This window comes from Megalopta genalis, chromosome 10, assembly GCF_051020955.1.
Source record: "Megalopta genalis isolate 19385.01 chromosome 10, iyMegGena1_principal, whole genome shotgun sequence".
In the NCBI taxonomy this organism is placed as follows: domain Eukaryota; kingdom Metazoa; phylum Arthropoda; class Insecta; order Hymenoptera; family Halictidae; genus Megalopta; species Megalopta genalis.
In genome coordinates, this window is record NC_135022.1 from 16,817,595 (window position 1) to 16,845,427 (window position 27,833).

General features: G+C 46.2%; 1 protein-coding gene across 8 annotated transcripts in view; it reads left to right on the top strand.

Annotated features, from left to right (window-relative positions):
• The window catches only part of LOC117219938 (uncharacterized), a 202,552-nt gene that overhangs the window by 153,082 nt on the left and 21,637 nt on the right, over positions 1-27,833 (top strand). For 5 of the 8 annotated variants that reach the window (XM_033469511.2, XM_033469513.2, XM_033469507.2 and 2 more), the window contains 2 exons: positions 13,933-14,073; positions 21,615-21,741. In XM_033469511.2, the coding sequence (XP_033325402.2) occupies positions 13,933-14,073; positions 21,615-21,741 (268 nt within the window). Of the gene's footprint in view, positions 1-1,024; positions 1,554-13,932; positions 14,074-21,614; positions 21,742-27,833 lie in introns of all 8 variants that reach the window. The other 3 variants (XM_076524863.1, XM_033469509.2, XM_033469508.2) reach the window with 1 other exon arrangement.

The window sequence follows — 27,833 nt, forward strand, 5'->3', positions numbered from 1 at the left end:
GATAGAGCAAAGTGTGCAACGTTTCTTTCAGAATCACGGTGGCCGCACTTGCGGTTTATAAAAGCAAGCCGAATGAAAAAAAGTGCCGTTACCAAGCTCAAAGCATTCTACATACATCGAGCAGGCATCCGAGTATATCCTAAATGATGGAGTACTCGGATGCGCATTGAAAGATCCGAGTATCCGCATACTTGATAGATCTATCTTATCAGAATCTAGTTGCCGAGCTTGTTCCGGCTGCAAATAAATTGCCAGCCGATAAATCTATTTACGCCGTCTGCATTTAGACAATTCTTCGCGGAAAAAGAAGAAGATACAAGTTTAAACCGCGACGCTAGAATCGTAGGATGACGGATGGTCGTGAATCAATCTCTGTCGCATGGCCCTCGAGCAGCAGGCTAGTTCGCACAACCACCAGACAATAGGTAAAACGTTGCGTCGGTTCGACCTCCATGGGATCTGGACATCGTTAACAAAAGTTGTATTACCTATTCGAGCGTGCGGCTCGGTTTCTTGGGAATTGAATTTCGCAAAAGCAGAACCTCTTCGAAAAGAACTAAACGCTCGCCGCGGCCCGTTGATTAACCAAGACCCGAAGTAAACCCGGTTCTGCGACGCGAATGGCTTTCAGACGACTGCAAATATGTTTTCACGGTGCCGAGCGCGTTTATTGAAACTGCAAGGGGACAACGTGGCGGCAGAAGGGGCGGGGAGGGGGGCCGGGATGGCGGAAAGCGGAATAAAGAACGCAGGTGGTTCGGTCGCGTTTTAATTGGCAGCCGTAATGGAATATAACGCGGTGGACGGATTCTCGAGCGGCGTTCGCCGTGGTTGGTCGGCCGGCATTATTGCACGCGCGACTCGAATCGTTAATTATCGCCGGCTCGGGCTCGGCTAGGCTCGGACCAATTCGATTGGCCATGCTCCCCCGGTTCCCAGAGACGCTTCGCGATCAACCGTCCGAACACACCGAACCGAGAGCCTCTTCCTCTGACCGCGGACACCGCTTCTTCGCTAATTTCAGAGAAGCACCGTTCGCGTCCTATCGCGGCCTGAAAACGCCGAATAGAGAGACCCCCTAAACATCATCCCGCGCCAGCCCGGAGAGAAGAAGCGAGGGCAGCAGCGAGAAACAGTGAACGGGAAAACCGTGCGAGAGAGCAGCAATTAGCGCCCGGCCCGGTGGCGAAAAACGAGGAGCGACACGGGAAAGCGCGCCGGTTTCGCGGGTTCTTAATTAATCCGACGGGATTAACGAGCTCGCCGATGGAACCGCGGCGGCACGGCCGCGACTGCCCGCTCCGGGAAACGGCCGCGTAGTGGTGTTCCGGTGCCCGATTCCCGCGGACACGGCGGAATCGCGAGATCGGCGCGAGAACGCGAGCGGCACGATGCTGGCCTGCGTCTATCCCGCGGAGAGCTTCAACAAGTCGAAAACCGTGACGGTCAAGCTCCGTCACGGCAGGTCCAGGAAGAAGCCGAAGCTGCTCTCGGTCAAGGAGAAGCAGGCGGCCGCCAAGCTGCCCGAATGTAACCCTAAGCTCGGCAACGAGGTAAGATCCTTAGAGAGCTTCCGCACCGCGATGCGACGCAGGTATCGCGATCATTTTGACGCGACACTTCTATCGTTCCTTTCGAATAAATATTTCTCGAAGATAATTGTCCGAATGAATTCGTTTTAGTCGAATGTTTTACGATTACGTACTTAATATTCTATCTATTCATGAATTATAAATTATTTTATAATATATCATCAATTATCCTATATATTCGAATAAACTATTCGCATAATTCTTTATTCGAATTATTTAGTTATTCGAATAGTGATCGCAACGTTACTCGAACTATAATGCGAATGATTTTATAAGATTATATTTGTACGAATACATTCAGGCTCAGTTCAATTCCAAGTACTTATACCCAAAATTATGGTATTTCCGAGAAATAAAGGGTTCCTGAGATTATTCGAAGTAACTTTTTCCTTTGCAAAGATTTTCTCCGATGCATCGTTCACGAGTTATTAGCAAGAAACACTGACCAATGAGAGGCGAGCTCGACTGGCGCAAGGCGGCCGAGCCAACGAGCGGACGAAACTCAGTTTCGGCTCATCGGCTCGGCCGTCTCGCGCCAGCCGATCTCGCCTCTCATTGGTCACTGCTTTTCGTTAATAACTCGTAAACAAAGCCGCGGATTGCAATTTCGCTGAGGAAAAAGTTACTTGAAATGACCTCGGAAACCCCTCATTTCTCGGAAGTACTATAATTTTGGGACACCCTGTAAAATTATAAAATTGCCAATGCCTTTCCGTCAATTATAATAAGAGTATATGTACACAAGTTCACACGTTTCAATGCTTATCCGACGAAAATCTTTATCCGAAAAATATCGCAGCAACTAAATTTCGTGGCGAACACGAAATCGATAACGCGATGCAAGGATTCGTTGGGTCAACGTTCCCTTAATGAACAATGTAACATCGGTATTTATCGTACAAGTATCGCGATACATGCATCGCCGTGTGAAAGGGCTCTTATCTTTTTCGGCAAGCCCGTCACCTGCAATCTTCAGTCACGACTCGCAAAGCGACGTCGACGCCTGTCGCAACCTCGAGTTTTCCAGGCTGTCACGTGCCTTCGCGCATTAACCGGTCGACCATTTAACCCCGTTCAGTGATATCATTACAATCGTTGCGCTATCTTTATAGTGACGGTGATTTTAACGCATTCGGGTCGGTCGGAGAAACGAGCAATCGTTGCCTGTCCAACCAGGAAGGGGTTTGGAGAAATTCATAACGAGCCGCAAATAATACTCGCGGCGCATGAGTTATAAGTTTTGTACAATTTTATAGAACTTATGTAACAATTTCATTGAACTTACATCAATTTCGTACAATTCTATAGAATTTATATAGGTGTGCGAGATCATGAGAATGCCGAAAGCATGTGAAAAAACCTGACTGTCGTTTCAGGATTAGCCTTGACTTCGGGCATTTTAATTTCGAATGGAGCTTCGGTTACGTCCGCGATTTTTAAAATGGTTATAGAAATGCAGGGAAGAAAGATAGTTTGTGAGCGAAGCATGAAATTACAGTTAAAACCGATATCGCAGCGTTTTTAGGTACGCGACCCGACCCGATTCCGGGCAGAATTCTCGACCCGAACCGGAAATATTAGTAACCCTTGACGGATAACATTTGAAGCCCGCTCAAAGAGGCACCGAATTCATTTGCGCGGAGCACAGTTAATATCTTTCGGTTCGCGTGCCAAGAAACGGTATAAAGTTGTACGCGCCCGGAGGATCCGACTGCGCGTAACGAGGTTAAGGCGAAGAACGCCGCTCATTTCGGAAATATTAATGCTAACAGAACCGTTAATAGATGATAAATAATGCGCCGGCAGTGATCGCCCGTCGAGATATTTAATCAGCGAAGTGGATGTGTGCCAAATGGAGTTCGAGCGCGAGCGGCGTTAAGACGATTTAAAATAGGATTATAGTCGCGGGATCTATTCACTCGGGACTGGAATAGGATTACAGTCGTGAACGGTCCTATCCAGTCGGATAATCCATATTGTCGAAGCTCCGGGAGACTGTTCGCTACAAGCTTCGGCTCGTTATAGAGCATCGCTAGTTCCTGCCTTGTTTTTATCTCGTACGAACGTTGATATTAATTTTTCATTCTCTCGAGGCTGGAATGTAGCACAGTGTCTGGAGCCTAATACAATTAATCGCAATGATCTGTGCTTGAAAACTTAAACGTTGATTGCCGAACTACTCTATTAAAAAATTGTTGGTGGTTAAAGCAATTAAATCGACGAAAATCCAAATTGCAAAGTTGAAATCGATGGCAGTCGTTACACCTTTCGTTTTTCTAGACGCTAATGTCGTTCGATTTGTGTTGATATAAAACTGGATTTTTAGAGATAGGTAAAAGATTATTTATTTATTTTTAAATTGCCGCTATACATTCAATCTCGCATTTTTATAAAGCGGCACACGTTAGTTGCTTTTAGACCTCAGTAAGCGCAGAGTTGAATTGAAATGAATTGAATATTAAAGAAAGACTATTTATTTGGAACTTATACCTTGCGTTATAGGCTGTTAATTTAATTAACTTAAATATTTTTAGTTACTTTAATTAAATAACTGTTCTGTTATCCGAACATTCGTGTTTTCTTGAGTAAAGCGAACAACCGAGACTCCGCTGCATTAGGTTCGCTCTAAGAAAAATGCTGGTATTTCTGGTTAACTCCGCGATAATGTAACAAATAATAATGTAACAAAAATATGTGCCAGATGGGGGTACATACATTTGTAAACATGATCGGACAGGGCAATTAAAAGCGTTACTATTTACTATGCTCGTCGAGCCGAATCGATATTCGAAGTTCCAAAGTTGTTCTACTTCACTGTGAAGAGGCTCGTGCGTTGACTAAACATCGAGCAACCACCCATCGTTCCGCGAGATCTATGTTGAATGTAATACGATCTGTTGACCGAATGCACGGGCAAATTTATGCGGAAAATTCGAAACAAGTCCGAACGCTCTCGTCCTGCGTTAGGAATATTTGTCAGCCCCGGGGCGGGAAACTTTGTTGCGGCGAAAACTGTGGTAATTACAGGACAACGAGTGCGTATTTTCAACCGGGAGATTGGAGTAGTTATTATATAAGCGGCCGCAAATCCACGGTTTCTGCTAATTATTTCGAAAAAACAGTCCGCTGGCGAATGCACGAGGCGCTTCTCGTTCCTCGATTCGACGTCCTCGGAGTCTCTGAACTTGCATCGGGTAGGTGAAAGTCGGGAGCCCATTATTTATTCCCGATAATGTGACGAGTGGAGGACAAGTCATAGCTCGCCGAGTAAATAATAGTTGAGGCCACTTAACTAGTGAGTCACCCTATAACACTGCATTTCTATTTTATTTTGTATTAGAAATTTAATTTTCCACGTTTTTATTACATCGTACACTAGCTGAAAATTGACTCTATATTTTCCTTTTTATCTCTTTTTTTGCTTATTTTCGAATATAATTATTCTTTCATTTCATTTAGTTTAGGATAATAAAATGTAATATATTTTATTTGATAAATACAAAGGTAATTATGCCCGAAAATAAACCAAAGGCACAGCGATCGGTCATCCTACAATAATTGGCCCCAATATCCTACGTTAATTAAAAAAGTAGCTGGAATTTTTCGTTCTCAAGTTTCGTTCTCCGCGATGCATGTATCGAAACAATTTGTTGCACGTGAGTAGACACCACCGTGCTCGATTTATGACGATGAGTTCGATCGCAATCCATCAAGTTTTGTATTTGCAGCAGCTGTTCAACGTCCGTCGACCTCGAGTGGAGGACGGATAATCGAGGTTCCACCGTAATGTAAAACTCAATGGATCGTTTGTTTAGAATTGGGGTCTTTCCATTCGATGATCCCAACATACCAATCATTTTTCAGAAAATTAAGGCTTAGAGCGTCGCGCGATAACTTTGTAAGACGTCGCCGAAGTCGGGCTTGCCACGCCGGGATTAATTCGATGAAATTCCCCGGAGAAACCATCCTTCTCCAACACGAATACCCTTAATTACCGCGACGGAATTACCTCGCCTGGATCTCGGCCAGAATTATGCCGCCTTTGTCACCGATAAGAACGCCGAGGTAAACGCGAAAAAACGTGACGCCCGCCGCGTCGACCCCCGCCGTTACCCCAGGCCGATCGAAAAGAGAAACGATGAAATTTTCCAATTCGTAGTTAAAGCTGCCGCGAATCGACGCCCGTGTCCATCGAGCCTCGCACGCGTCGATTATTTCGAGCAAACGCTTTTGCAAACGCTCTGCGTTTCACCGCGAAACGTAATCGTCCGCCGGCTGCCACATTCCTATTTTCCTTTTTGAAAACGACCCCAGTTTTTTTCACGGCTCGCCTACTCGCGGTTTAATCAATGCTACGCTGATGTACAAAGCTTTGCATGTTTCGGGAGATCGGTCCTCTAACACGCTGACTGCCGAATCCAGCGGTCTGCGAAACTTCCGCGAAATCAAGGAAAACCCAGTTAATGAGAGCAAAACCGCGGCGTCGAAATTATTTAACGCTTCCCTCCCGTTTTAAATCCTGCAAATCCTATTGATACTCGCTTTGCGACGAGTCTTGATTCGTAATCCCGGCGTCGCTCTACGCGGCTCTGCCGTCATGGATGTACGAAACGATCTCTGCAAGTTTGTTGTTTCAGAATTATTCTTTGCGGGGATGCTACTTTCATTTAACTGGTGTTTGCGCTATGTGACCAGAAGGGTTTGCACAGGATCTCCGACGGGTTCCGGAGCTCCCGTTGATGGGCGATCACAGGAACCGCCTGTGACCCGACCCGAAATCGGAAAGATCAATATGCTGTCCATCATCTCCGGCAAACTTGGCTATTAATAGCCACTCGGGTACGTGCCTGAGAACTCGAAGGACCTGTTACTAAATAAAAGTATAGTTCCGCCTCAGCCACAGGTCCCGATCCGAACTTTCGTTCGATAATACTCGATCGGCGGTTCATCTCCTTTTAATCCCCCAAAGGAATTACAATGTATTTGTTACGTGAAATAGAATTAAAACCGAAATCCATGATCGAAACATAGAACAGAAGAATAATAGTTGTAGAACCGATATAATATCGGTTCTCAAGAACCGAAACAGAAACCGATATATCTTGTGACAGTTATGGGAACGATTCGGTTCCTCACAACCGTTTTAGGAACCGAAATTGTTCATTTTGTGTATAAAATAAGTTTCTAGTATTATATTTAAGTTTTAATCATTTACATCACGTTGCATCGATCTATTTACCTATGCAACGTAAATAATTCAAATATCAGAAATTCGAATAATCAATGTTCAGCTATACAGATGAATCTCGATTTAAACAGCAAGTCGTGTTGCATATAGGTTAATATTAAAACGTATGTTCATTTTGTGTATAAAATAAGTTTCTAGTATTATATTTAAGTTTTAATCATTTACATCACGTTGCATCGATCTATTTATCTATGCAACGTAAATAATTCAAATATCAGAAATTCGAATAATCAATGTTCTGCTGTACAGATGAATCTCGATTTAAACAGCAAGTCGTGTTGCATATAGGTTAATATTAAAACGTATGTTCATTTTGTGTATAAAATAAGTTTCTAGTATCATATTTAAGTTTTAATCATTTACATCACGTTGCATCGATCTATTTACCTATACAACGTAAATAATTCAAATATCAGAAATTCGAATAATCAATGTTCTGCTATACAGATGAATCTCGATTTAAACAGCAAGTCGTGTTGCATATGGGTTGCCATAAATGTAGCTGATCACACGCGAAACAGTAGAAAATTTTTGTCGTGGGTTCGAATAACCGACGGTCTACCACGCGAATATGTCTATAAACAAAAAACAATGCGAGATAAATTTGGGAAACCGACGCGCACCCAGTCGGCAGAATCGAAGCGACGACAAGGATTCGCCGGGAATGCAATACAGGAACGTCGCTGGAAGCAGCCGAAATTCGCGCTCCGGCTCGAGAGTTATGGGAACGGCGCCGTCCCCGAAGAGGCGGGCCGCGAGAGAATTATCTGCGAGTCGAAATTCGTGGAGCGAAATTTTTTCCGCGAGAAAATACCTCGGGGAACCGACGACGTTTCCCGAGTTGCACGACGGCGTGCCGAGTTAAATATCGGCTTGTGTCGCGACGTCGAGCAAACCGCCGGTTTACGTGGCCCCGCGGCTCTCGCCTCTCGCCTCCAACTAATTTTCGAGGCGACTGCCTCCGAATGTGTTTCCCTTGTCCTCTGCGGCCGCAATCTCGCCGCCTCCAATCTCCCGAGAAGCCTGAAACATCAGCGGACGTCGTCGTGGCCGTCGTCGTGCTCGGCGCCGTCGCCGTCTCCGAAGGACCTGCTGACGTATAAAAATGCGATATTTCCTGGCCGAGAAATTATTCGCTGTGAAGCGTAACGAGCTCGAAGAGATTTAGAGCGAGCGTGAAAAAAAAGCGGAGATAAAAAGGCGACGCGGGGCAGGTCGGCGAAGGGCCGCCACGCGGAATCATCCGCCTGCGATGTCGAACGAAAACATAAAAGCGCTTTTGTCTCGCGTAAGCGCGCGATTTTTTTTCTCTCGGCAACCTTCCCCCGGGGAGGGGTTGAATTTATTCGGGAAAGGATTTAATATAAGTTCGCGACGTAACAACGGCCCGACCGGCGCGCATTTTCTTCTCAAGAGAACCGATTCAGCGCCGAATCGAGCGTGAAACGGTCTCCCCGCCGTTTCTCTTACACCCCGAGGATTTACCCATTGAAATTCATCTTGAAAGAAGCATTATTTCAGCGCGCCGCGCCGGCCAAGAAGAATGTATTTAACGCGAGTCCTTCGGGCGGGGAGCGGAAGTGCCGAGATTCCGCGGTGAATAAATCTCCGGCCGTCAACGGCGGAAGGTTGCGTTAATAAAGATAACGAAGTACGGAATGTCATTCCCCCGATCTCTCTCCTTTTACGGCGGCCGTAAAACCAGAATCGCCTCGATGATCCCGTGAATATTGATTCCGAGGCCGCCTCCAAGTTCACGAACGCCGCTCCGCGAACAACCCCATAAATAGAACCGATCTCAAGGCGAGCCTCGGACTTTCTCGATCGTCGCGCGATAGATCTCGCGATCTCGCGATCAACCTTCGCGTTACCGTCGAACAATGAAAATAGTTTCCAGTTTCATTAACTTTATATGACACGGAAAACTATTGACATGTTAGCCCTTTGCCCTATAACCACGTCTGAGAGACGTGGTCAGATAATCGGGCCAGAAATGATTATCACGTCTGAGAGACGTGGTCAAAGAATCGGGCCAGAAATGAGAGCCGTGGTGTGTCAGTCGGGCCAACTATAAACGTAACTAGTTCAGGCTCGTGTTAGACTAGGAGATACGTATTTTTTGATTCTTGGTTTTTTGTTTTTCTGTCATTTAATTGTTTTATTAGTAGCTAAAGGAAGTGGCGCTGGAACCAGCTTGACGCGAGCTATAATTTTTACGATTTTTAATTGTTTACAGCTCGTACGAAAGTCTATCGATTTCGATGAAATTTCCAACATACATATAACTTACCGAGATCTACGAAACAAATTCTTTAAATTTTCGTTGTAGGTTAAGAAGTGAAAAAATAAGAGTATTTTAGCTTCTTTTATCATTCTAAGCAATAGCAACCCTTAAAAATAGCATTCTAGTTATGGTCTGGTAGACTGGTCGCTCTACCATCTCTAAAAATATTCAAATCGTTTAGTCCAGCTCTAAAAAAGTTATTGCGTTTCTTTTGTGTAGTGTCAGAATATTAACGGATGTCATTGTATTTACATTCCGTAAGAAGTTCGCGATTGGCACAACTTCGGACATTTCGCGCAACCACGAAAGGGCGTGACCGATCTTGTTGTTTGTGGCACGCGTTTTTGAAACTTAAATCATAGGGGAAAGGGTTGAAAGATATCGCTTAACGATTCGATCGATTCGACCAACTCGAAGCGTTAACCGTATCGTTGTCGCGAGAACGTTTCGCAACAGATCGCGTCAGCCACAGTATTGCTTCAAACTATCGAACACTTTCCCAGCGGGGTTAGCTACGGGTTTCTCGACGATTATTGGAGACCGAGGTCAATTAATATCTCGTTTTCGACAGAAGCCGTCGAACCGCATACAAACGACTCGGCTGGTGCTCATTTTCAGGATATCCGACTTGAGCGTCCGCGCTTCCAAATGCGATAAAAGCCAGCGAATTTTCCTTGGGAATAATTCCGGGGCTCGCGACGTGCGGCACTCGAAACTGCTGCCTTGGGGAAGCTCCAGGATTAATTTCCGGCGACCAGTGGAACGATAAGCTCGACCCTGCGAGCGAGTTTCGACCGGAACGACCGGAATGAACCAAGCATGGCCGCAGATTGCTCGGCGAGCCGGTGCGCTGGCTCCTGTGAACTCGAGGGCCACGAGGCCACGCCTCCAGGCTTTACCACGCCTACAACATATATAAAGAAAAACCTAATATCAGGGTTAATATAATATCATAATATTATATATTATTTATTAACCCGGATATATTATTTATCATTCCGGAGTATCCGTAAGCCGGCTTTTCGACTCTGAAAAATCGAGAAGAAAGAAACCACGCTCAATATTGACGGATAGATCAGAACATAACGCCGTTCGAGCTCTTCGGAGCTTACAAACGCGGAATGCATCTCTTTCTCCGATTTAATTCCGCGTCGTTGCCGTCGCGGTGGCAATGGTTCCCTGTCCCGGCTCGTTGCTCGAGTCTAGAACAGAGGAACGCCCTCTTTTTATTCGGTATCGAGGCGGCGTTCCACGTTCGCAGCCGATTTATCGAATAGGGATTTTATTTGCCGGGAACGCGAACTCGGTTCGTTAAGAAGTACGCGTAGGAGAGATTGAAATTTTAATGGAGTCCGGTTGCGCGCCGAATCCAATTCCTCCGATCGGTGGCCGTTCGTCCGGAGAACGTTTAATTACGAAATTGTATCCCGCTCGCGAGGAAACCGAGCGGTTGGTTGGGAACGGTCGCCGTAAAACTTTAATCAATCCGAACGAAACTTTGATACCGAACCGATCCTTTAGCCAGAAGAGTTCCCCGTCCGTCTTCCGCCGCGGATCAAGCAAAACAACCCGCGAACGGGGCGGCACGCGGCGGAGGTTAGCATTACGCGGCCAAGTATCTCCGAGATTGATTATCCCTCAGCTGATCGCCGAGAGCGAGCGGATGCGCGACGAGGCCTCGCGACCAGGGATACCAATTACAGAAAAACCCGGCCAGCCGGCCCTGGAATCGTTTACGACCGCTTCCGAGGTATCTCGCTGATTAGATTATGGCTAGATTAGGATCGGCCGATGCCAGCCGAAGCGCTTATGAATTCCGAAGACGACCGCGGCGCATAAATTTTCCTTACGCGTTTCTTTTCCCCGTGCGCGGAACATGATTCCAATGATTAGCTGAACCGGTCATCCTGGGCAACAGTCATCAAGAAGCCGAAGACTGTTGCGCTCTGGAACAGGAAAAGCCACTTCGTCTCCGAGAGCGTTTCCAGTTGCCAAGTGGCTTCGAAATTTCCCCTCCTCTGTTCTTTCCGCCGAGTCTTTAGCAAATATATAAGGATCGCCTGGAACCTGATCCGTCGAATCGTTGCATCGAGATTTTGCAGAGATTTCAATAAAAATAATCGAGCCGAAGAGAAGCGAAAGATGCAACGATCTCGTGCCTCCGCGAACGAACAAAGAGAACGTTTTCTCGGATGGAAATAGAAGAGGCGGAGGAGAGAATCGGCGAGAAGATTCGCGAGCATTCGTCGCGGAGCGGGTTTTCGTTGACGTACGAAGGTTACCGGGAGTCCTTGTCGCTGTGGAATTCGAAGGGCCAGGGCGGCCTTGGGACTCTACTTGGTATCGGCGGCCGGTCCTCTCCAGATGGTGCACGAGGTCAAGCAAAAAGAACTGCGAGCGCCGAGGAGAGTCCGGACCTACCACCGCACGGACCGCCTCGCTGTTTCTTTTCTGCGGCATTACGCCTCCGCCGCTCTCGGTCCATTCCGTTTTTCCATTTATTCCTGCCGGCGAGTCGCGAAATCGCGTAATCCGTTCCCTCCGCTGCCCTCTGCTCTCTTTCCCGATCCCTTTCCCCCTCCTTCTTCTCTCTCTCTCTCTCTCTCTCTCTCTCTCTCCCGGTTCGCCTAACTCCCCTCCGTGGCGCGTTGCGAAATGGCAGGCTGACATTTCGAACGCTCGCGACATCGACCGAACCGCGCCGCTTCATTGTGTAACCCCGATTATCCGTCGGACTTCATTGTCGAGGAGGAATCCGCGCGTGGGACGCGCTCACGGTTGCCTACTTTGTTCCGACCCGCGACATTTCGTCCAAACGAAACGGCACGAGCTTTCGAACCGAGATTCTATTAGCTCCTCAGTTTCCTCCGGCGCGTGGCCCGTTTACAACGCGCGACAAGCTTTTACCCGGGAACACCGGACTCTCGGTACAACCCGCGCGACCCGCGCAGAAACTTTTCCACTCTCTCGCCGAAGAAAAGCTTCTTCCCGGAGAACGTTTACAAACTTGCCGAGCGGTCGACCGCGAACCTCTTGGCTTCCCGACCTGTGTCCTTGTTCGCGGAACCTTTCCAAACTCCGACAATCCGAAACAGAAGCCGGAAAGCCGATGGAAACGGGATCGAAGCTCTTTCGTTAACCCTCGAGAGCGAGAACTCGTTTCCTACTTGTACATGCCGTAAGATGGTCGCCATTTGGTCGGACAGCATTTTCTTATCGAAAATACCGCGAAGACTATTTATCTGGTTCCGTCGAAGTCGAGGGCCAGGGAACCACGCCTACCGAGAACAGACCACGCCTCCTCTGCACAGAGAGAGAAAGAGAGAGAGAGAGAAAGAGAAAAAGAGAGTAAAATAGATAGTTTTCTATCGCTTCCCCTGCTGCTATTCGTTCGCTAAATTCTTACAGAAATTCCAAATTCTTACTTGCTAAATTCTAAGCGTCGATAGGTCTACGGGAGGCACTTTTGACCACGAAGCCACGCCTCCAGAATGCTTCTGCAGCAAGTAACTCGTATACAATGCTTGAAGTTACATAAAGCGGCGCTTGCAGTGCGCGACACCCCAAGAGATCTGTAAAAATGATACCGAGAACAAAATCACGCTGCTGTGACACTTAATTAACCCTTAGCGCTCCGAAGGCTCCGCTACGGAGACATTTGTCATTTGTTCCGTAACTCCGAAGGCTCCGCTGCGGAGCCAAATGTTTTTAGCATACGTTATCGTCGGCGTTAACAATTGTTATCTGTAGTCTAAATGTGCTAAGTCTGTACCATTACGATTAAACCATTTTTTGACCTTTTCTATGGTTAGCAACACGGAGAAAAATAAACATTATGATGAGAATTTAGAGCCGAGTGATACCGAAGACGTATTTGATTTTGAAGAGTTAAAAGACATTGTGGAAGACAATGTTGGTTATGATTCTGACACTTCAAGCAGTAGTAGCGAAATTATACTACCAAAGAGACGAAGAATGAAAATTATTGAAAGTGAAAGCGAAGATTCGTTACAAGACTTAGATGAACGGCGTGATGTTACGGAAGAATTACATATTCCAGATAGAATACCTTTTAGTGTATTGCCACAGGTCATTGGACCAGAAATTCCTACAAACATTGAATAGCCGATACAATATTTTAAATTATTTTTCACGGACGAATTGGTAAATGAAATTACAAAGGAAACCAACAATTACGCAGGAAATGTTCTAAACTTGAAAGAAATATCTAGTAACTCTATTTGGCAAAGTGAATACTGTGACACTTGTCCAAGTAAACCCAGAATGCACGTGGGAGATTGTTACCAAAGATATCACATCATGGTGAATTACAAAATTAAAAACTTATCTTTTATTTACAATAGGAAAATGTATACTTATAAAATAAATCAAATATATATCAAATGCATTCACAAGGACGTGTAATCTTTTCCGCACAAAATAAGACTTCCTTTATCTCAGGCGCTCCGCTCCAAAAATTTGCCGGAGTTGCTGGTAGGCAGTACTCGAGAAACGCGCGGAGCTCTAAGGGCTAAAAGCTAACGCATCTATTGACAGCTAGGCGACGCCGCTAACATTTCGCTAAAATATAAGGAAACTTCAATTATAAAACATATAGTCGGAGTGTCGAACACCCCGCTCGACCGTTCTAGAGTTAAATAGAAACCCGTCTACGATGCTGTAACCGTTTTCGACGAATATGCATAGCTAGCTACCGCCTCGTTACAGGAATCCGTACAATAGAGCGATAGTTTTAGTCGTAAGCATTCGCTACTGGATTACCTGATGAACTCTTGATTCTGTTTCAGTTACCAGTGGGCGGGGGTGGTGCTGTGCTGGTGCTCAGCGAGCTTGAAAGCATGGCGGCCAGGCAACAGCGGGAAATTGCCCAGCAGAGACGGCTCCTGGAGCAGAGAGAGGCCCGTCTAGCCGTGCTTCGAGGCGCACAGGTGAGAGATGAGACCCTCTTTCCCTCGGCTCGCTCCCTCGGCCGAACGCGGAAATCGTTCTGGAAATTGCTCGACAAAGCCGCGGTAATGTCCCTCGCTCTTGTACCCGATGCGTTTCGCTTCCGTCTGGCGACGAAGTCGGCTTCCGTAGCCGATCCCGGCGAGCCCAGACGCGCCTTTCCACGGCGAAATTCTCCTTCGCAACCTCGCCCCCCGTTATCCCCGGCTCGATTTATCGCCGAGTTTCGCGAAACGCGGGTCCCGGATGTCCTGGAGCGCCGTGTTAAATGGATACACGGTAACGAACAACCGAAGGGCTGTAAAGGGACGCGGGAAACTGCCGTTCGGTACCTTCCAGCTATAGTTACAGGTGTCTCCTCTGGAGAACAATGATTCGGGCAGCTAGGATCGTCTGCGCGACAATGGGGCGTGAAAACGACACGTTGATACTGATACACTGACAAATACTATTGTTGTTCATTCCCTGGCATTCCCCTTTGCTCGGGGAAACACGATTCACTATGACGCAGCCAGCTGTCTTTGAAATGGCCTAGGCCCACGCAGTTGGATTTTCAGTCGACGAATTTTCTTTGAATTTGAGAAACTGTTCGGCGCCGCTGTCGCTAGGAAATTACACTTTGAAGCGATTAATTCGAATGGTCCATTATGCGTTAGTGTGTATTCCTTTACGCCGAGTTTCCGCGTGTTGATCTTTTCCGCCGAACGGCAAACACACAAATAAGGACAACCGAATAGTTCGGTATTCGCGAATGCGCAAACAGATTGTTTAGTCTTCGAGCAGAGTTTGCTAAATAAATACAGTCGATCCTCCTACAACGCGGTACTTTGGGAACACGTTTTCGATGTAGCGCGCCGTGAAAATTGCGGCAGTCCTTTTGTAACGCGATTTATGTCTGGCAGCAGAAACGTTTCCATCGCGCCATCGTTCTTGTTGACAGTAGCGGGACAATCGCTTTGTACATAGCATACTATATGATGCTATTGTAGCGCGTAGCTTGTCCTTGCTGGAAACTAATTCAGTGAACGATTGATCGTTCACTTTAGTCGTGTATTAAGATAATCATTAATCAGTTAGCTGTGACGACTCCTTTTCAGAGCGCGCATTTATGTGTGTCGCGAGAATCAAGCGACGACGAGTATACTCGTCAAACACAATGGAAGTGTCGCTGTTAAAATATTGGATCAAAAAGACGGTTTTATTTGATAACATTAACAATTTTATTACTAATATTTACTTATTCACTTGACGTTAACGTATACCATATACATAATAAACGAGAAACCCAGGGATAATCAAATACTTATAAAAGTTAAAAATTCAAATTGCTGCTGTAGAGAGAGTGGTATTTAGCAAAGCAAGGAACAATATATAATGGCACTTTGCACGTCGAACACCAACACCGTGATTCTTTTCTAATTTTATTTTTATAACAATGTAAACAACTTCGCGCAGGATTGGCCTAAAAATATTCTGAACATCTTGAAATTTGAGAATATGTTTTTGTTTTCCTCAAAATTACTACTATAAATTACTACTTCTTACGCAGGACGAGTATACTCGTCATGTCACAAAATATTGCCATTTCTCCATGACGAGTATACTCGTCAAGCACAGCTAACTGGTTAAGTAAAAGAACATTTGATTGATTTAATCTTCGTTTTATCTGACAAGTATGTCCGACAAGTTCTCAGCATTCCTGCAATCTGTGCTTTCGATTTGTTTTTCTTATATGAAATCATTAAAAATACTTCGAATGAATTTTTTGGATCTTTGCCGTTTGGAAATTTCTCGAAATATTTGACAGAGCCCACGAACACGCCCACGAACGCGTTTTCGATACAACATGGGGCGAATCTGTCGTGTTAGAAGAGGGTCAACTGTGTTTTCTTGACAGCTGGAGAAGTCGGTTTGCGGTTGTCACGCTGTGGAGAAAAAGCGAGCGGAACGAATAAATTGCAAAGAGAAATATCATAGCGTCCTGCCCCACGCAAAAATGAACCACCGCGAGTTTGTTGGTTCGGGATTGAATCGCGCGAGAACACCAGCTGACGGATCGACTCGACATTTTCCATGTATCCGTGCAACGGATCGGATTAGCATACGCGTTGCTAGCAGGCGTTCCGAATTTCAACCATGTTCCCGAGAGAGAGAGAGAGAGAGAGAGAGAGAGAGAGAGTAAGAGAGAGAGACCCGGCCCGACTCGGCCCGCTAAAAACCAAAAGGCGTGCCCGATCCGAACGAGGACGCGAAACGATTAAATTAATAAATCAAGTTCGCGTATCGAACGGCTGTTTTCCGACTGACTTTTCGAACGACTGAGTTTCGGGAAACCAATTTGACTGCCGGCGCTGGCCGTGGGCCGAAGGATAACAGCGCGTCGAACGGTCGCTACGAATCGGGGGCTGCTCTGTGGCCGATAAAAATCACGGCGCCCGGGCGATCGAAGACAGCGAGCTGGACCGTAAAGACATCACCGCGAACGTAAAGCTCGCAAACGACCCGCCGTTTTCCATCGGGCATATTGTTCCGCGAGCCGTGCATAGCGCGGAGACACGGAGACTTCCGTCCGCGAGGAATCGGAAAGGCTGCGGCCATGAATAATTCAATGTAATGATAGATTCGCGGACAGTTTATGCCTATTATCGGCGGGATCACCGTCGGATCGCTCCGCGGAGGATCTCTGTTCGCGATCGTAATGGCCACCCACCGGCTTCGGGCTCTCCGCGGGCCAATTTAGACCGAAGTCCGGGGGACTCGTTCGTGACCGGGTCCGCGAGCGAAGCTAAGCCCCGAGCGGAATTTATCGCGCGGCGTAATGCAGCGTAAACGTTGCCCCGAGTCTTCCGCGGCCGGCGAATATTTCGCGCGGAGGCGCGCGCGTTTAGCTCGCCTAATCTTGAGTTACGGGTTTAAGCCCGTCGCGGGGAGACTGCTACGGCCGTGCTGACTCGCGTCGCGCGACCAAATCTGCTTAGAAAACGATTTATCACGCGCCATCGCGGCGAACCAGTCGTCCCCGATTTTTCCTTGGTTTACCACTTAGCCGGCGCACAACTTCATTTCTGCGCCCGTAGTCCAGAGATTAGCGTCCCCAGGGAACGCGTTCGGCTGGCCGCGTGAAAACTCGAGCCCCAACTCGATCCATTCGCCGCGGGAACGAAAAAATCGGGACGCGCGACGAGGCTCGCTCGCCGACCGTTAGGTTGACCTTGCAAACGGTGGCCTTGACATTAAACGGAGAACCAGCCGGGCCATCTTCTACGCAGGAAACGCGATAGATCGATAGAGCGCGGCGATTACGTCGCGAAACGACACGCGGAATGGTTACCCGGTTCCAATGCCCGAGAGTTCGCTCCCAGCGAGACCTAGTTTCGCCTGGGATCCTCGTCCTTCGCCCTTTCAGCATCCCTATGTTCGTTTCAACCGGTTTCATCGCGCGAAAATCTTGGAAGTTTATCCCCCGAAGGATCCAGGATCGAGGATCGACGTTATCGAAGCAGCCGCTTTAGTCTGTTCAAGTACCATTTTATGCGGCTGGATGAAGTCTGCTTCAATACCTGAACCCGGTTACAGGTTCTCCGCATGAGTCTAACGAGGTGCTGGGATCCTCGTAACGATGTGTCTTCTCGCGTGGAAAGGGCACGATCTCCGTCAGTCTTTTTTTCTAAAGAACTCGTCGACTTCTCGAAATGTTACCTTTTTCGTCCGAGGAGTAATATCTACTAGGAGTAGATATTGCAGCTCGATTTTATAATAGTTGACGATTCGTTACTATAAAAACAAACCATAAAGCTCGAACAATCGCGTCGAATAATCGCAGAATCTGAGCGTCAGTTAGGGAAACATTACTGTACAGTAATGTCTCCCTCATTGACACTGGGATTGCGCACGAAAATAGACAATTTGGGAAGAGGAGACACGATCATTCGAGCCTTGCAGCTCGATTTTATAATAGTTGACAATTCGTTACTATAAAAACAAACCATAAAGCTCGAACAATCGCATCGAATAATCGCTGAATCTGAGCGTCAGTTAGGGAGACACTTCTGTACAGTAATGTCTCCCTTACTGATGCTGGGATTGCGCACAAAAATGGACAATTTGGAATCAGAAGATACGACTATACGAGCCTTGCAGCTCGTTTCTATAATTCTTGACAATTCGTAACTATAAAAACGAACCGCAAGGCTCGAATAATCGTATCTCCTTTTCCCAAATTGTCCGTTTTTGTAGACAATCTGAGCGTCGGTTAGAGAGACATTACTGTATCGACAGTTGTAAACGATGTCGCTGCTCCCTTGCTAGTCTGTTCGCGTTCGACAATCGAATAATTTGAATTCGTAAACGCGAGAATGCAGGAAGTTATATCCGATCTCCGGTCACTCCACTTTTCGAATCATCGATTTGCAACGGCTATTTTCAGTTGAAGTACCAATTGTCCTTAATGAAAGCGGCCGGGCCGGATTTTTCTCGAGAGACACGTGTGCTCGGCTCTCGTCGATCTTCTGGAGGGCCGATGGGTAAAGAGCCAGTCTCTTCTTCGGCGATAATAAGCAGATTAAACGAGACCGGGGGATATCTGCCGGCTGCATCGACCTGCCTCTCTCGGCCAGTAATCTCGCGCGCACCGATACAGCACGCTGATCGCGTTAGTAGCGAGAACGGTGTGTAATATAGGTGTGTTCGTTCCCTCTGATTATCGTGAAAAATTTTGATCCATCGAATGAGGTAGTTCGCAGTTTAGTTACCAAGTGGCATACGAATAACGAGCCTATGCAGAAGCTAAAGTCGCATGCGAGGTATAAAACTAAACCTGACACCCGACGCATTATTTTGCGATCTTAAGTTATTAAAAAATTTCGTTTTATAACTTAAAACTGGCATAACCCGGCATTACCCCATTTCAGCGTGACGCAGAATAAAAGTAAAAATTGTCTGCGGCAACTACAAAATTCAGAAGCACGACAGACATTTATTTCGCGTTTTAATCATTTTAACGAGTTGCACGTATTAATAAGCATGTTTAAATTCTTGTCTAGTTATCACGATTATACTGTGTGCAACACTGTGGGCAACGGCCCCGAATAAACGATCGATGCTGAGCGATGCTGTCGAAAGCTCGCCAACTAATTTCGGATAAGTCCCCAGTAACAGCTGCCAATTAAGAGAACTGGCTATGAAATTTCCTGTGAAAATAACGACGATATTGGCGACGGAATCGGCGACGAAGTTAGCGCGCGCCGGGTCACGAAGCTTTTTCATTTCCTCGGCGAGACCGCGAACGATTCGAAGTAATAGGGGATCCCCTGACAGGACTCGGCCGGGATTTCCGAGGACCTGAAAGCCCTAATCCAGCGGGTCTCTATCCGGAGAACGGGCGTGCGAGCCCAATACCGCCGAAGATTGAGAGTTTTCATTCGGATCTGCCGGGCTGATCTTCCATCCGGCTCGTTCCGGCTTTCGCCTAAGCCCGCGGACTTTTTAACTGCCGACAATGTACACCGTGAAAACGAAAGGAGATCTTATTTCCTGCGGTGAAAAGGATCTCCCTGTAATTTCGACGGTTCCGGATTACCGTGTTGGCCTGCGAGAAGCTGAAAGCTGTCCCCCGGCTAGACACAGAACGGAGAAACTAATCGACCGAGGAGACGTCCTTCCGGACCCGAAAGGCAGTATTCACGCCCATTATTCCATTAGCGAATGAACCGCTCAATTGTTTTCTGTTCCTCTTTTCCCCGTTCGCGCCACTTTCATCCGGACGGGGGCAACTCCGCCCGATTCGTATCGCTGCATCGCGATATTTTTATAGAAAGTTCCGGGCAAGGAATTCGAGATCGAATCTAATACAGTTTCGCTTCTGTTCGATTTCGCGAGCGTTTTCGAGGGGCCGACTTCTGACTTCCAGAACTCTTTAGAGGCTAGTACAGTAATGTCTTCCTAACTGACGCTCAGATTGTGCAGAAAAAGGGACAATTTGGGAAGAGAAGATGCGATTATTCGAGCCTCGTTTTTATAGTTTTTGAGAATTAGTAATTATAAAAACGAAGCGCAAGACTCAAATCAATCGTATCTCCTCTTCCTAAATTGTCCATTTTTGCAGACAATCGGAGCGTCAATTGGAGAGACATTACTGTATTTTCGAATTTTTGCAGCGTGCGAGCAGGACTTTGTTGATAATTCTCTATTCGGGGGGGGGGGGGAGTACAGCTGAAACTCGTTCCGTCGAACGCTTCCTCAAAGGCTCTTAATGTATGCTAAGACGCAAAAGCGGCTGACGAATAACAAATTAACTTTCTCATCGTGGGCGTCCCTTTACAAACACTGTTTTCTGACGCACGGTAAAACTTGTAATTTTTTAAGATGACAGCTCGCGCGAAGGACTCTCGCACGGCGGCGAAAGATTCGGACGAAACGCTGCTCCACGCTTCGAAAAATTGCTGTTAATTCAACGCGACGCACGGTGGTCGTTAATCATTGAGAATAGGACAAAATTACAAATAAGAAGTGACTTTGTAAATTGAAGGTGGTTGCGTAACTTGATTTATTGCTGCATGATACGTGTAATTTATGAGATTGGTAGAAATGATTTAATTCTGCGTTCATACAGCACCAAGCGCAGCTGTTTTTGTTCTTCGCGAATGAAAAGCATATATTTATTCAGAATGTGATGATTTTTATCGTAACGAATGTCCACTGCAATGAATTTATATTCAATAAAATCCGCAGAAATGTATCACTACAATTTCAATAATCGTAAATTAAACGATTTGGTACACGACGCAGTAAATCTGTGGCGTGAAAATTTGAAATTGATTTTTCTCTGCTACTAAACGACTATGTTTCAAACTGTTTAGTAAACAAAAAATTAAATTTCACGCGTCACACAATTTTATGTAACAGATTCAATTTCTTGCGTGTTCCATAACTTGAATATTTCTACGAAACTTCATTGAAACATGTCGGAACGAATTGCATATTTACTGCTGCGCATGATTCGCTATTCCTAGCTGCGTTTAAAGAATCCGAAAGCAGCTACGGCTTTTTCGCGGTTTGCTTAGTTCTATGTGCTCAAAGTCATAAATAAGCCCAACGACGCCCCCATTTTATAATCTCTCACAAGGGCAATATCTTAAAAAACACGAGTAATCCGAAGAAACGCTTTGAGGCGTGCAGATACGGAAAACCTGTCTTCGAACCTTCGCTTCGCGGGCTTTTCTTCGAAAAAGCGATTACGCTCGGCGATGACGTCAGATCAACAACCTTGTCAGGCTCGACAGCCTTGACACCGACCGATATTTGTGCCGCTCTCAAGAAAGATCGGCCACCGTGCGAGACGATTTCGCACGAGGATGTCCATCGGATTCCTCGGATACTGTCGAAGGTCCTCGGATATTATCGGACGTCCTCGGTCCCACAGCGAAATATCCGATCGCGATCCCATCGGCGACGTTGTTCATTAGTGTGCATTCACATTGATGCTCTCTGTAGCGCATTCACCGGTGGCTGTTCACTGTTTCAGGAGCCAGCACAGCAGGACAAGCTCGCCAGATTGAGGCACAGGCTGGACCAACAACAGAGCAAGCTGAATCGGCTGCGATTGCTCAGATCGCAGACCGACCAGTCGCGTGCCAACAACGCTACGCTGAGTAAGTCGATTAATAAGTCCGTTTCTAGATCCATTCGATTCGATTCCGCTGCCGGAGACTATGCACCTTTCTCCAATGAATTCGCTTACGAGAGAAAATTCAGTGAAAAGGGGTAGATAGAGAGAGAGAGAGAGAGAGAGAGAGAGAGAGAGAGGAGAGGAGAGGGGGTGCCGGTCAATTTGGCGGAGAGATTTCGAAAGGCTGCGAGTTTGTTTGCCATGTGTTCGGTTGGGAACTAATCGCGGCGGGACCGAACACAATTCCGGTTGTTCCATTCGGCGGATCCATTCCGCTAGGATAGTCTATAAAACGAGCGATGATAAACCTCGTTAATCCAATTCACCGGGAGCCCGGCAGCATATTGCGTTCGAAAGTGAAAGTTCGATCCCGGCGCGGCCGGAACGAAACACGGCGCCGAGGAAACAGAGAGAGAGAGAAAGAGAGAGAGAGAGAGAAGGAAAGAGAGAGAGAGAGAAGTCACGAAGGGGAACGAAGAGGAATTCCCGGCCCGAGTCCTTTCGGTTATACGGCCACGGTGAATATCGATATCGCTCGAGCCGGGCAGACGCCGAGAACCAGCCCTTGGTATCTCGACAACGCCGAGTATCTCTCTCTCTCCCTTCTTCTCTCTCTCTCTCTCTCTCTCTCTCTCTCCTTTCTTTCTCCTCTCTTTCGCAGAGGACCGGGAATGGAGCAGAGAAACGAGAGGCCGAGCACAACCGCGAATTCCCGCCGTTTCTACAGCGGGATCGAACGCCTCGTAAAAGGATACCGAACGATCGCGTCTCGAGCGCATCCCGTTCAATAAAGATTTCGCGGCCGGAATGGTCCCATTGAACTCGATCATCCACGGAGACGTTAATTCCGATGATACATAGAGCCCCAGCTTATAGCGGCCCGTTCTCCTTTTAGGCTGAATACTCGTCTGCTATAACTTCGTCCTTATTTAGATTTGTTCATCCTCGCGAGCTAGACGGTCTTTGAAATTCCCCTACACTTGGCAATGCCATGACGGGTGGACGGAATTTTTTGTACAAGTTGCATGTATGCTAGTCGAAAGCGGCAATATTTCCGTGTAAAATCGATGTTCGTTGGAAGCGGAAGCGATCCTTTCGATCATCGCCGAAACTTGCGTGTCACTTGTGCTGTGAAGTTGAATAACTCTCCCTAACTGACGCTCAGATTGTGCACAAAAATGGACAATTCGGGAAGAGGAGATATGATTATTCAAGCCTTGCGGCTCGTTTTTATGGTTGTTGACAATCGATAAGCATAAAAAACGAGCCACAAGGCTCGAACAATCGTATCTGCTTTCCCAAAATTGTCCACTTCTGTGGACAATCTGAGACATGACAATTAGAGATATATACGAATACCGATTTTGCACTGGAAAATGGTCACGTTCGATTGGTACAAATGAAATTCGTCGGAAAAATTTGGTCCTCTCCAGGTAACATGAATGTGCATACGTGTAAGATATGGAGTTTGGAGAATTCTGTTCGTTTTTGCAATGTTACGTGAAATGACATTTATGTGCGGCAGGATTCTTTGACCTAGTTATTCAACTTCGAAGCGGAAGATCTTTTAGCTAGAACTGCTTTGCTTCTGAGAACTGCACTGTACAATCTTCAACAGAGGCCAGACTTCTTCCCCGAAGATGCACCTGTTGCTTTTTACATTTTACTAACATCAATCATGTTTTACATCTCGCCCCGAAAATTCCCGAGATCTCAATGGACCAGCGAGTCGATCTAGAAGTAGACGTATGCGCAAGAGGTGTGCGACCCTAGCGGGACCGTTGGTTACCCAACGAGTCCGAATCGGCGGCGATAATAGTTTCTCCGGCTGAAACTTGGTTCAAGGGGCGGAGCACCGACGCGATAGCATTAGGAGAAATTTCGACTCGTTACCATCTCTGTGCTCGCTTCGACCCTTCAGCAACCAGCGTGAAGGGGTTCGGCAAGCGTTTCGATGTCTGCGCGGCTTCCGCCCTCCGTCCAAACTCCATCGTTCCCGGTCTCCTGTCCATTATGTTCGCAAGTTTTCCTATTCGGCCGAGGATGCGTCTTCCGAGGAGAATTTCTCGCGAGCGAGTTCGACGAGGGTGGGATCAGGGTGGTGAGAAGCGCAATCGAGCGAAACGCCGCGCCGAGCCGAGAATGGAGGCCCGAACAGCAGTCTTTTGATCGCGTTACGCCCAGAAATTCGCGTAATCTATTTCCTATAGAGCGCGGAACTCGCTCCGCTTCGTCAATAGCGCCACCCTCCGATCCCTTCGCCCTCTTCGCCGCGAACTTTCCGCTTTCTCCGATCCAGCTCGCGTCTGCCAGCCTCCCATTGGCCCTTTTTATTTCCCCATTGTCGTGCTTTCGTGGTTGGAATAATTATAACGGGGCCGAAGAGGACCAGGAACGGGCCAGAAGTCGCCGAAGTGGCTCGAGGGTTCCCGGAAAATAAACCGACGGGATTGATCCGTCTCTGCCTCTTGCCACCGGACAGGGTAATTGAGTTCTGGCCTATCTGCGAGTCATAGCTACGGCTTGATTGCGAGATTGCTTGACAAACGTTTCGGCGACCCATCCCCGAACCACCCCCACGAAATGTCCTTCGCCGTGAGACAGGGGTGTGGCTTGTCCACGTGCAAATAACCCTAAACGTCTTCGGACCGTGCGTCTCATCCCCCGTAAAACTGCTCAGCCTTATTTCGAGATCGAAACGGAAGGACACTTAACACTAAACCTACCAAGGTCCTACATTTTTTGTTTAAAAGGTTCATACATTACAACAAAACGGCGGATCTTTATGGAAAATAAAAGTTTTCTGTATTAATGGCAAGGAATAGGAACCATATTGAAAGTTGCTTCATCTTTTAATAATTTTAGTACAGTGACAATAATATATTGGCATTTTTCTTTTAATCTCACGACTATTTTAAATTTCACCTACTCTATTTTGTCATAACTGCATAAAATCCGCAGTCTAATTATATCAAACTTTATAACAAAAACGGCGAAAGGTCTAAATAAATAGTCTTTTCATCGCTATAAAGCAGTACACGTTAGTTATTTTTAGGCCAAAAAGCGGCCAGAAAGTGGGGCAATTAACCCTCTGATGCACCATTTTCTTCACAGTTGCAACGATTAGAAGTTTTTCGACTGCAATAATTTCTTAGAAAAATAAAGACGATTTATTGTGTAAAACCTATATTTACTTGATCGCTTAAATATTGAGGACAGAAGATCAGAGTTTCATTTTTAAACTTAAAACAAAGCAGTAACCTTCATACTTAACATACACCTAACACTTATTACTAGAAATCTCCATCGCGAGCCATACTCGTCAAAGTATGGCGAGGGATTAAAAAAGAATCGGTTGACTTTTGGCGAACAGTGGATTTTCTTCTAACTTCCTTCAATTTCGGATTTCGGAGAAGGACGCGCGACTTTGATACGCGTTCGTTCGACTTTGATACGCGAGTAATCAGCGGAAGAAGAGCAAGGGAAGAGTCGTAACTCGGCTCGGAAGTTAGTGCTATTAGGAGCTAGGAAAATACGCGAGGCGGAGCAGCGGAAACGTAAACTGTATTTGTTACGGGGCCAAGGGGTGAGTCGAGTTCCGCCGTCTCGGGCTGCGCGGCGAACCCCCCAAACTTTATATTATTCTGACCCAATATTCCTCCGGAACGGTCGACGTTTCTACGTGCAAGTACGTATTCATATTCGCGATCTCCCTGCCCGGAAAAGTTTACGGGCCACCCAGCTGCAACCATGTCGACTTCCGATTCTCCTCGGACGGAATCTCGGAGGGATTCCCCGAGCCTCGAGGATATGAAAAACTAGGGCCGGCTCGACCCCACGTTATTTTCACGATAACTGTCCGACATTACAAGTTAGGATCGTCGTTCATAAAATTTCGGAAATAATATTGGTAGGTCTAGTATTTTTTCAACTGGACTCCGAAGTTTTAGGCATGAAATGACGTTTGTTGCGCGACGATACCTGTTACATTGATCGAGTTACCATTTCTTGAAGTAAATTTTGACCCTGAACACGCATAACTCAACAAATTCAACCTCTTGGCAGATATATGGAAGACGTCGGTAGTTTTATATGCTATTTTAAACTTTGACGCCGATGAAATCCGAATCTTTTCATTTCGTCCACATTTTGGAGCACAGCTACAGCACCGATACAATTTTTAGAAGTTTTTTCACGAATTATAATGATTTCCAAATTTAATTGAATCCATTTAAGTTCGTTATTTAGTCTCTAACTTATTCTCGTAAACAATCTTACAAACGTAAACAAGTGTTTCTTTACTTATTTATGTTTGTTTCATTATTTTCAAACATAATCAACATGGATCAGGTTCGTGATATATTTATGAGAGAACGTGCGAGCGTACCCAACTTAAATCATAGATTAAGGTGTTAATTATTGCAACATCGTATAACGAATTTCCCAAACGATATTTTGGAACGTAAACGGTTCGTTCGGTTTTCAAACTTCCAGCCCTGTTCGGTTCAGTAAAATAAAATACGATCTTTGGAACGCATCGACTCGCGTCAAGGGGTTAAATATCAAGGAATCAAAATCCAGACATCGAGTTTCACATGTGGCTTCATAAAAATCTCCGACGTGTGCATAAAGTAAGATGTCTCCGTCACACTCCTTTCGGGCTCGTCCTAATTCGACGAAACGTCTCCACCCCCGGCGGGCTCTGATCCGAAATAAGAGTGGTCCTCCCGATCCTCTTAATCCCGAGGTTTCACGCGCGACTCGGTTTATTCGAAAAACTAGGAATCCCTTGAATTGAACGGACCTGGCAACGGGGACGCAGATTTTAATTAAAAGAAGCTACCCCCGGGCGAGATCGCCCCTCCCCCCGCGTTGCCAAGCCGAATTAATGCGCGGCTTGAATCAATCCCGTCGTGTAAATGGTCGCACGCATGATTTTGTCGACCAATGGCGAAGCTTCTCGTTCCATGGCCCTTTTCCGTAGTATTTGAACTGGACGGCGAGATACGTGCCGCACCGTTGGATATTAATAGACTGCGGATCTTTATGCATTTATGGTTTGAGAACATTTCTGAAATACAGGAAAACGTCTAAATTAATAATATTTTTATTTTCTTTTTTCATAAAGAGCCATCTTTCAGTCGACGGAGGAAACTATTCTTTAATCCGAATTTTTGTAAAACGACGAATGAAAATGTGAATTTGCATAAAGATCCGCAGTCTAGATATTAGACTTCCTTCGTGGAACGAATTTTCACGAATGGGAAAAAAGCGTGGAACGAGCGTCGAATATTAAATCCGAAGTTTAATATCCCATTGATGCGGATCTTACCGACGTGAAAATTCATCGGATCTTCTTCCCGAAGCCGATTTTCTGTCCGCCGATTGCTTAGGGTCGCCCCGCGGCGCTCGGGGAGCATATTTCATTTTCCACAAATTTGTCGAACCTATATCTCCGTTGTGTGTATCGCGACTGCTGAGGACACTTGGTATAGACGTATCGTAGAATCGAAATGCAGAAACTGGATGGTGGACCACAGCTGTGTCAACAGTCTCTGCCAAAAGTCACGATTCTACTTACGGATTTTCGAGTTCTCCGAACTCTCTCGAAGCTAATATTTGGGGACACGGCGGTCGATACTTCAATACGATCCGCTGGCTGAAATATGAGATCTTTGTCCTGGTTTAAGAATTCATTTTTCTGGATTTTATTTAGCCTCCGGCGTGAAGAAGATTTAAACAGATTTCGTGAGATCTTCTTTGGGATTTGACAAAATTCTGAACCTGTTAACCGTGGATTTAATTTTACATTCAACTAGAATCACAATGGCGACTTCTTCCTTCGCAGTGAGAAATTATTTTATTACGCTTGAAGCAATTCAGAAAATCGCTTTTCGCTTGTTCATTATTTATTTTGACGAAATATTTGATGATATATTTTGAAAATATATAAATCAAATATTTCCAATGTACAAAGAATTAATTAAACAGATTGGAATAATTATTTCGCGGTATGATATTTCTTGGCATAGTGAGGCACACGCAAAGCTTTCCTCAAACCTTTTGAATAATGCA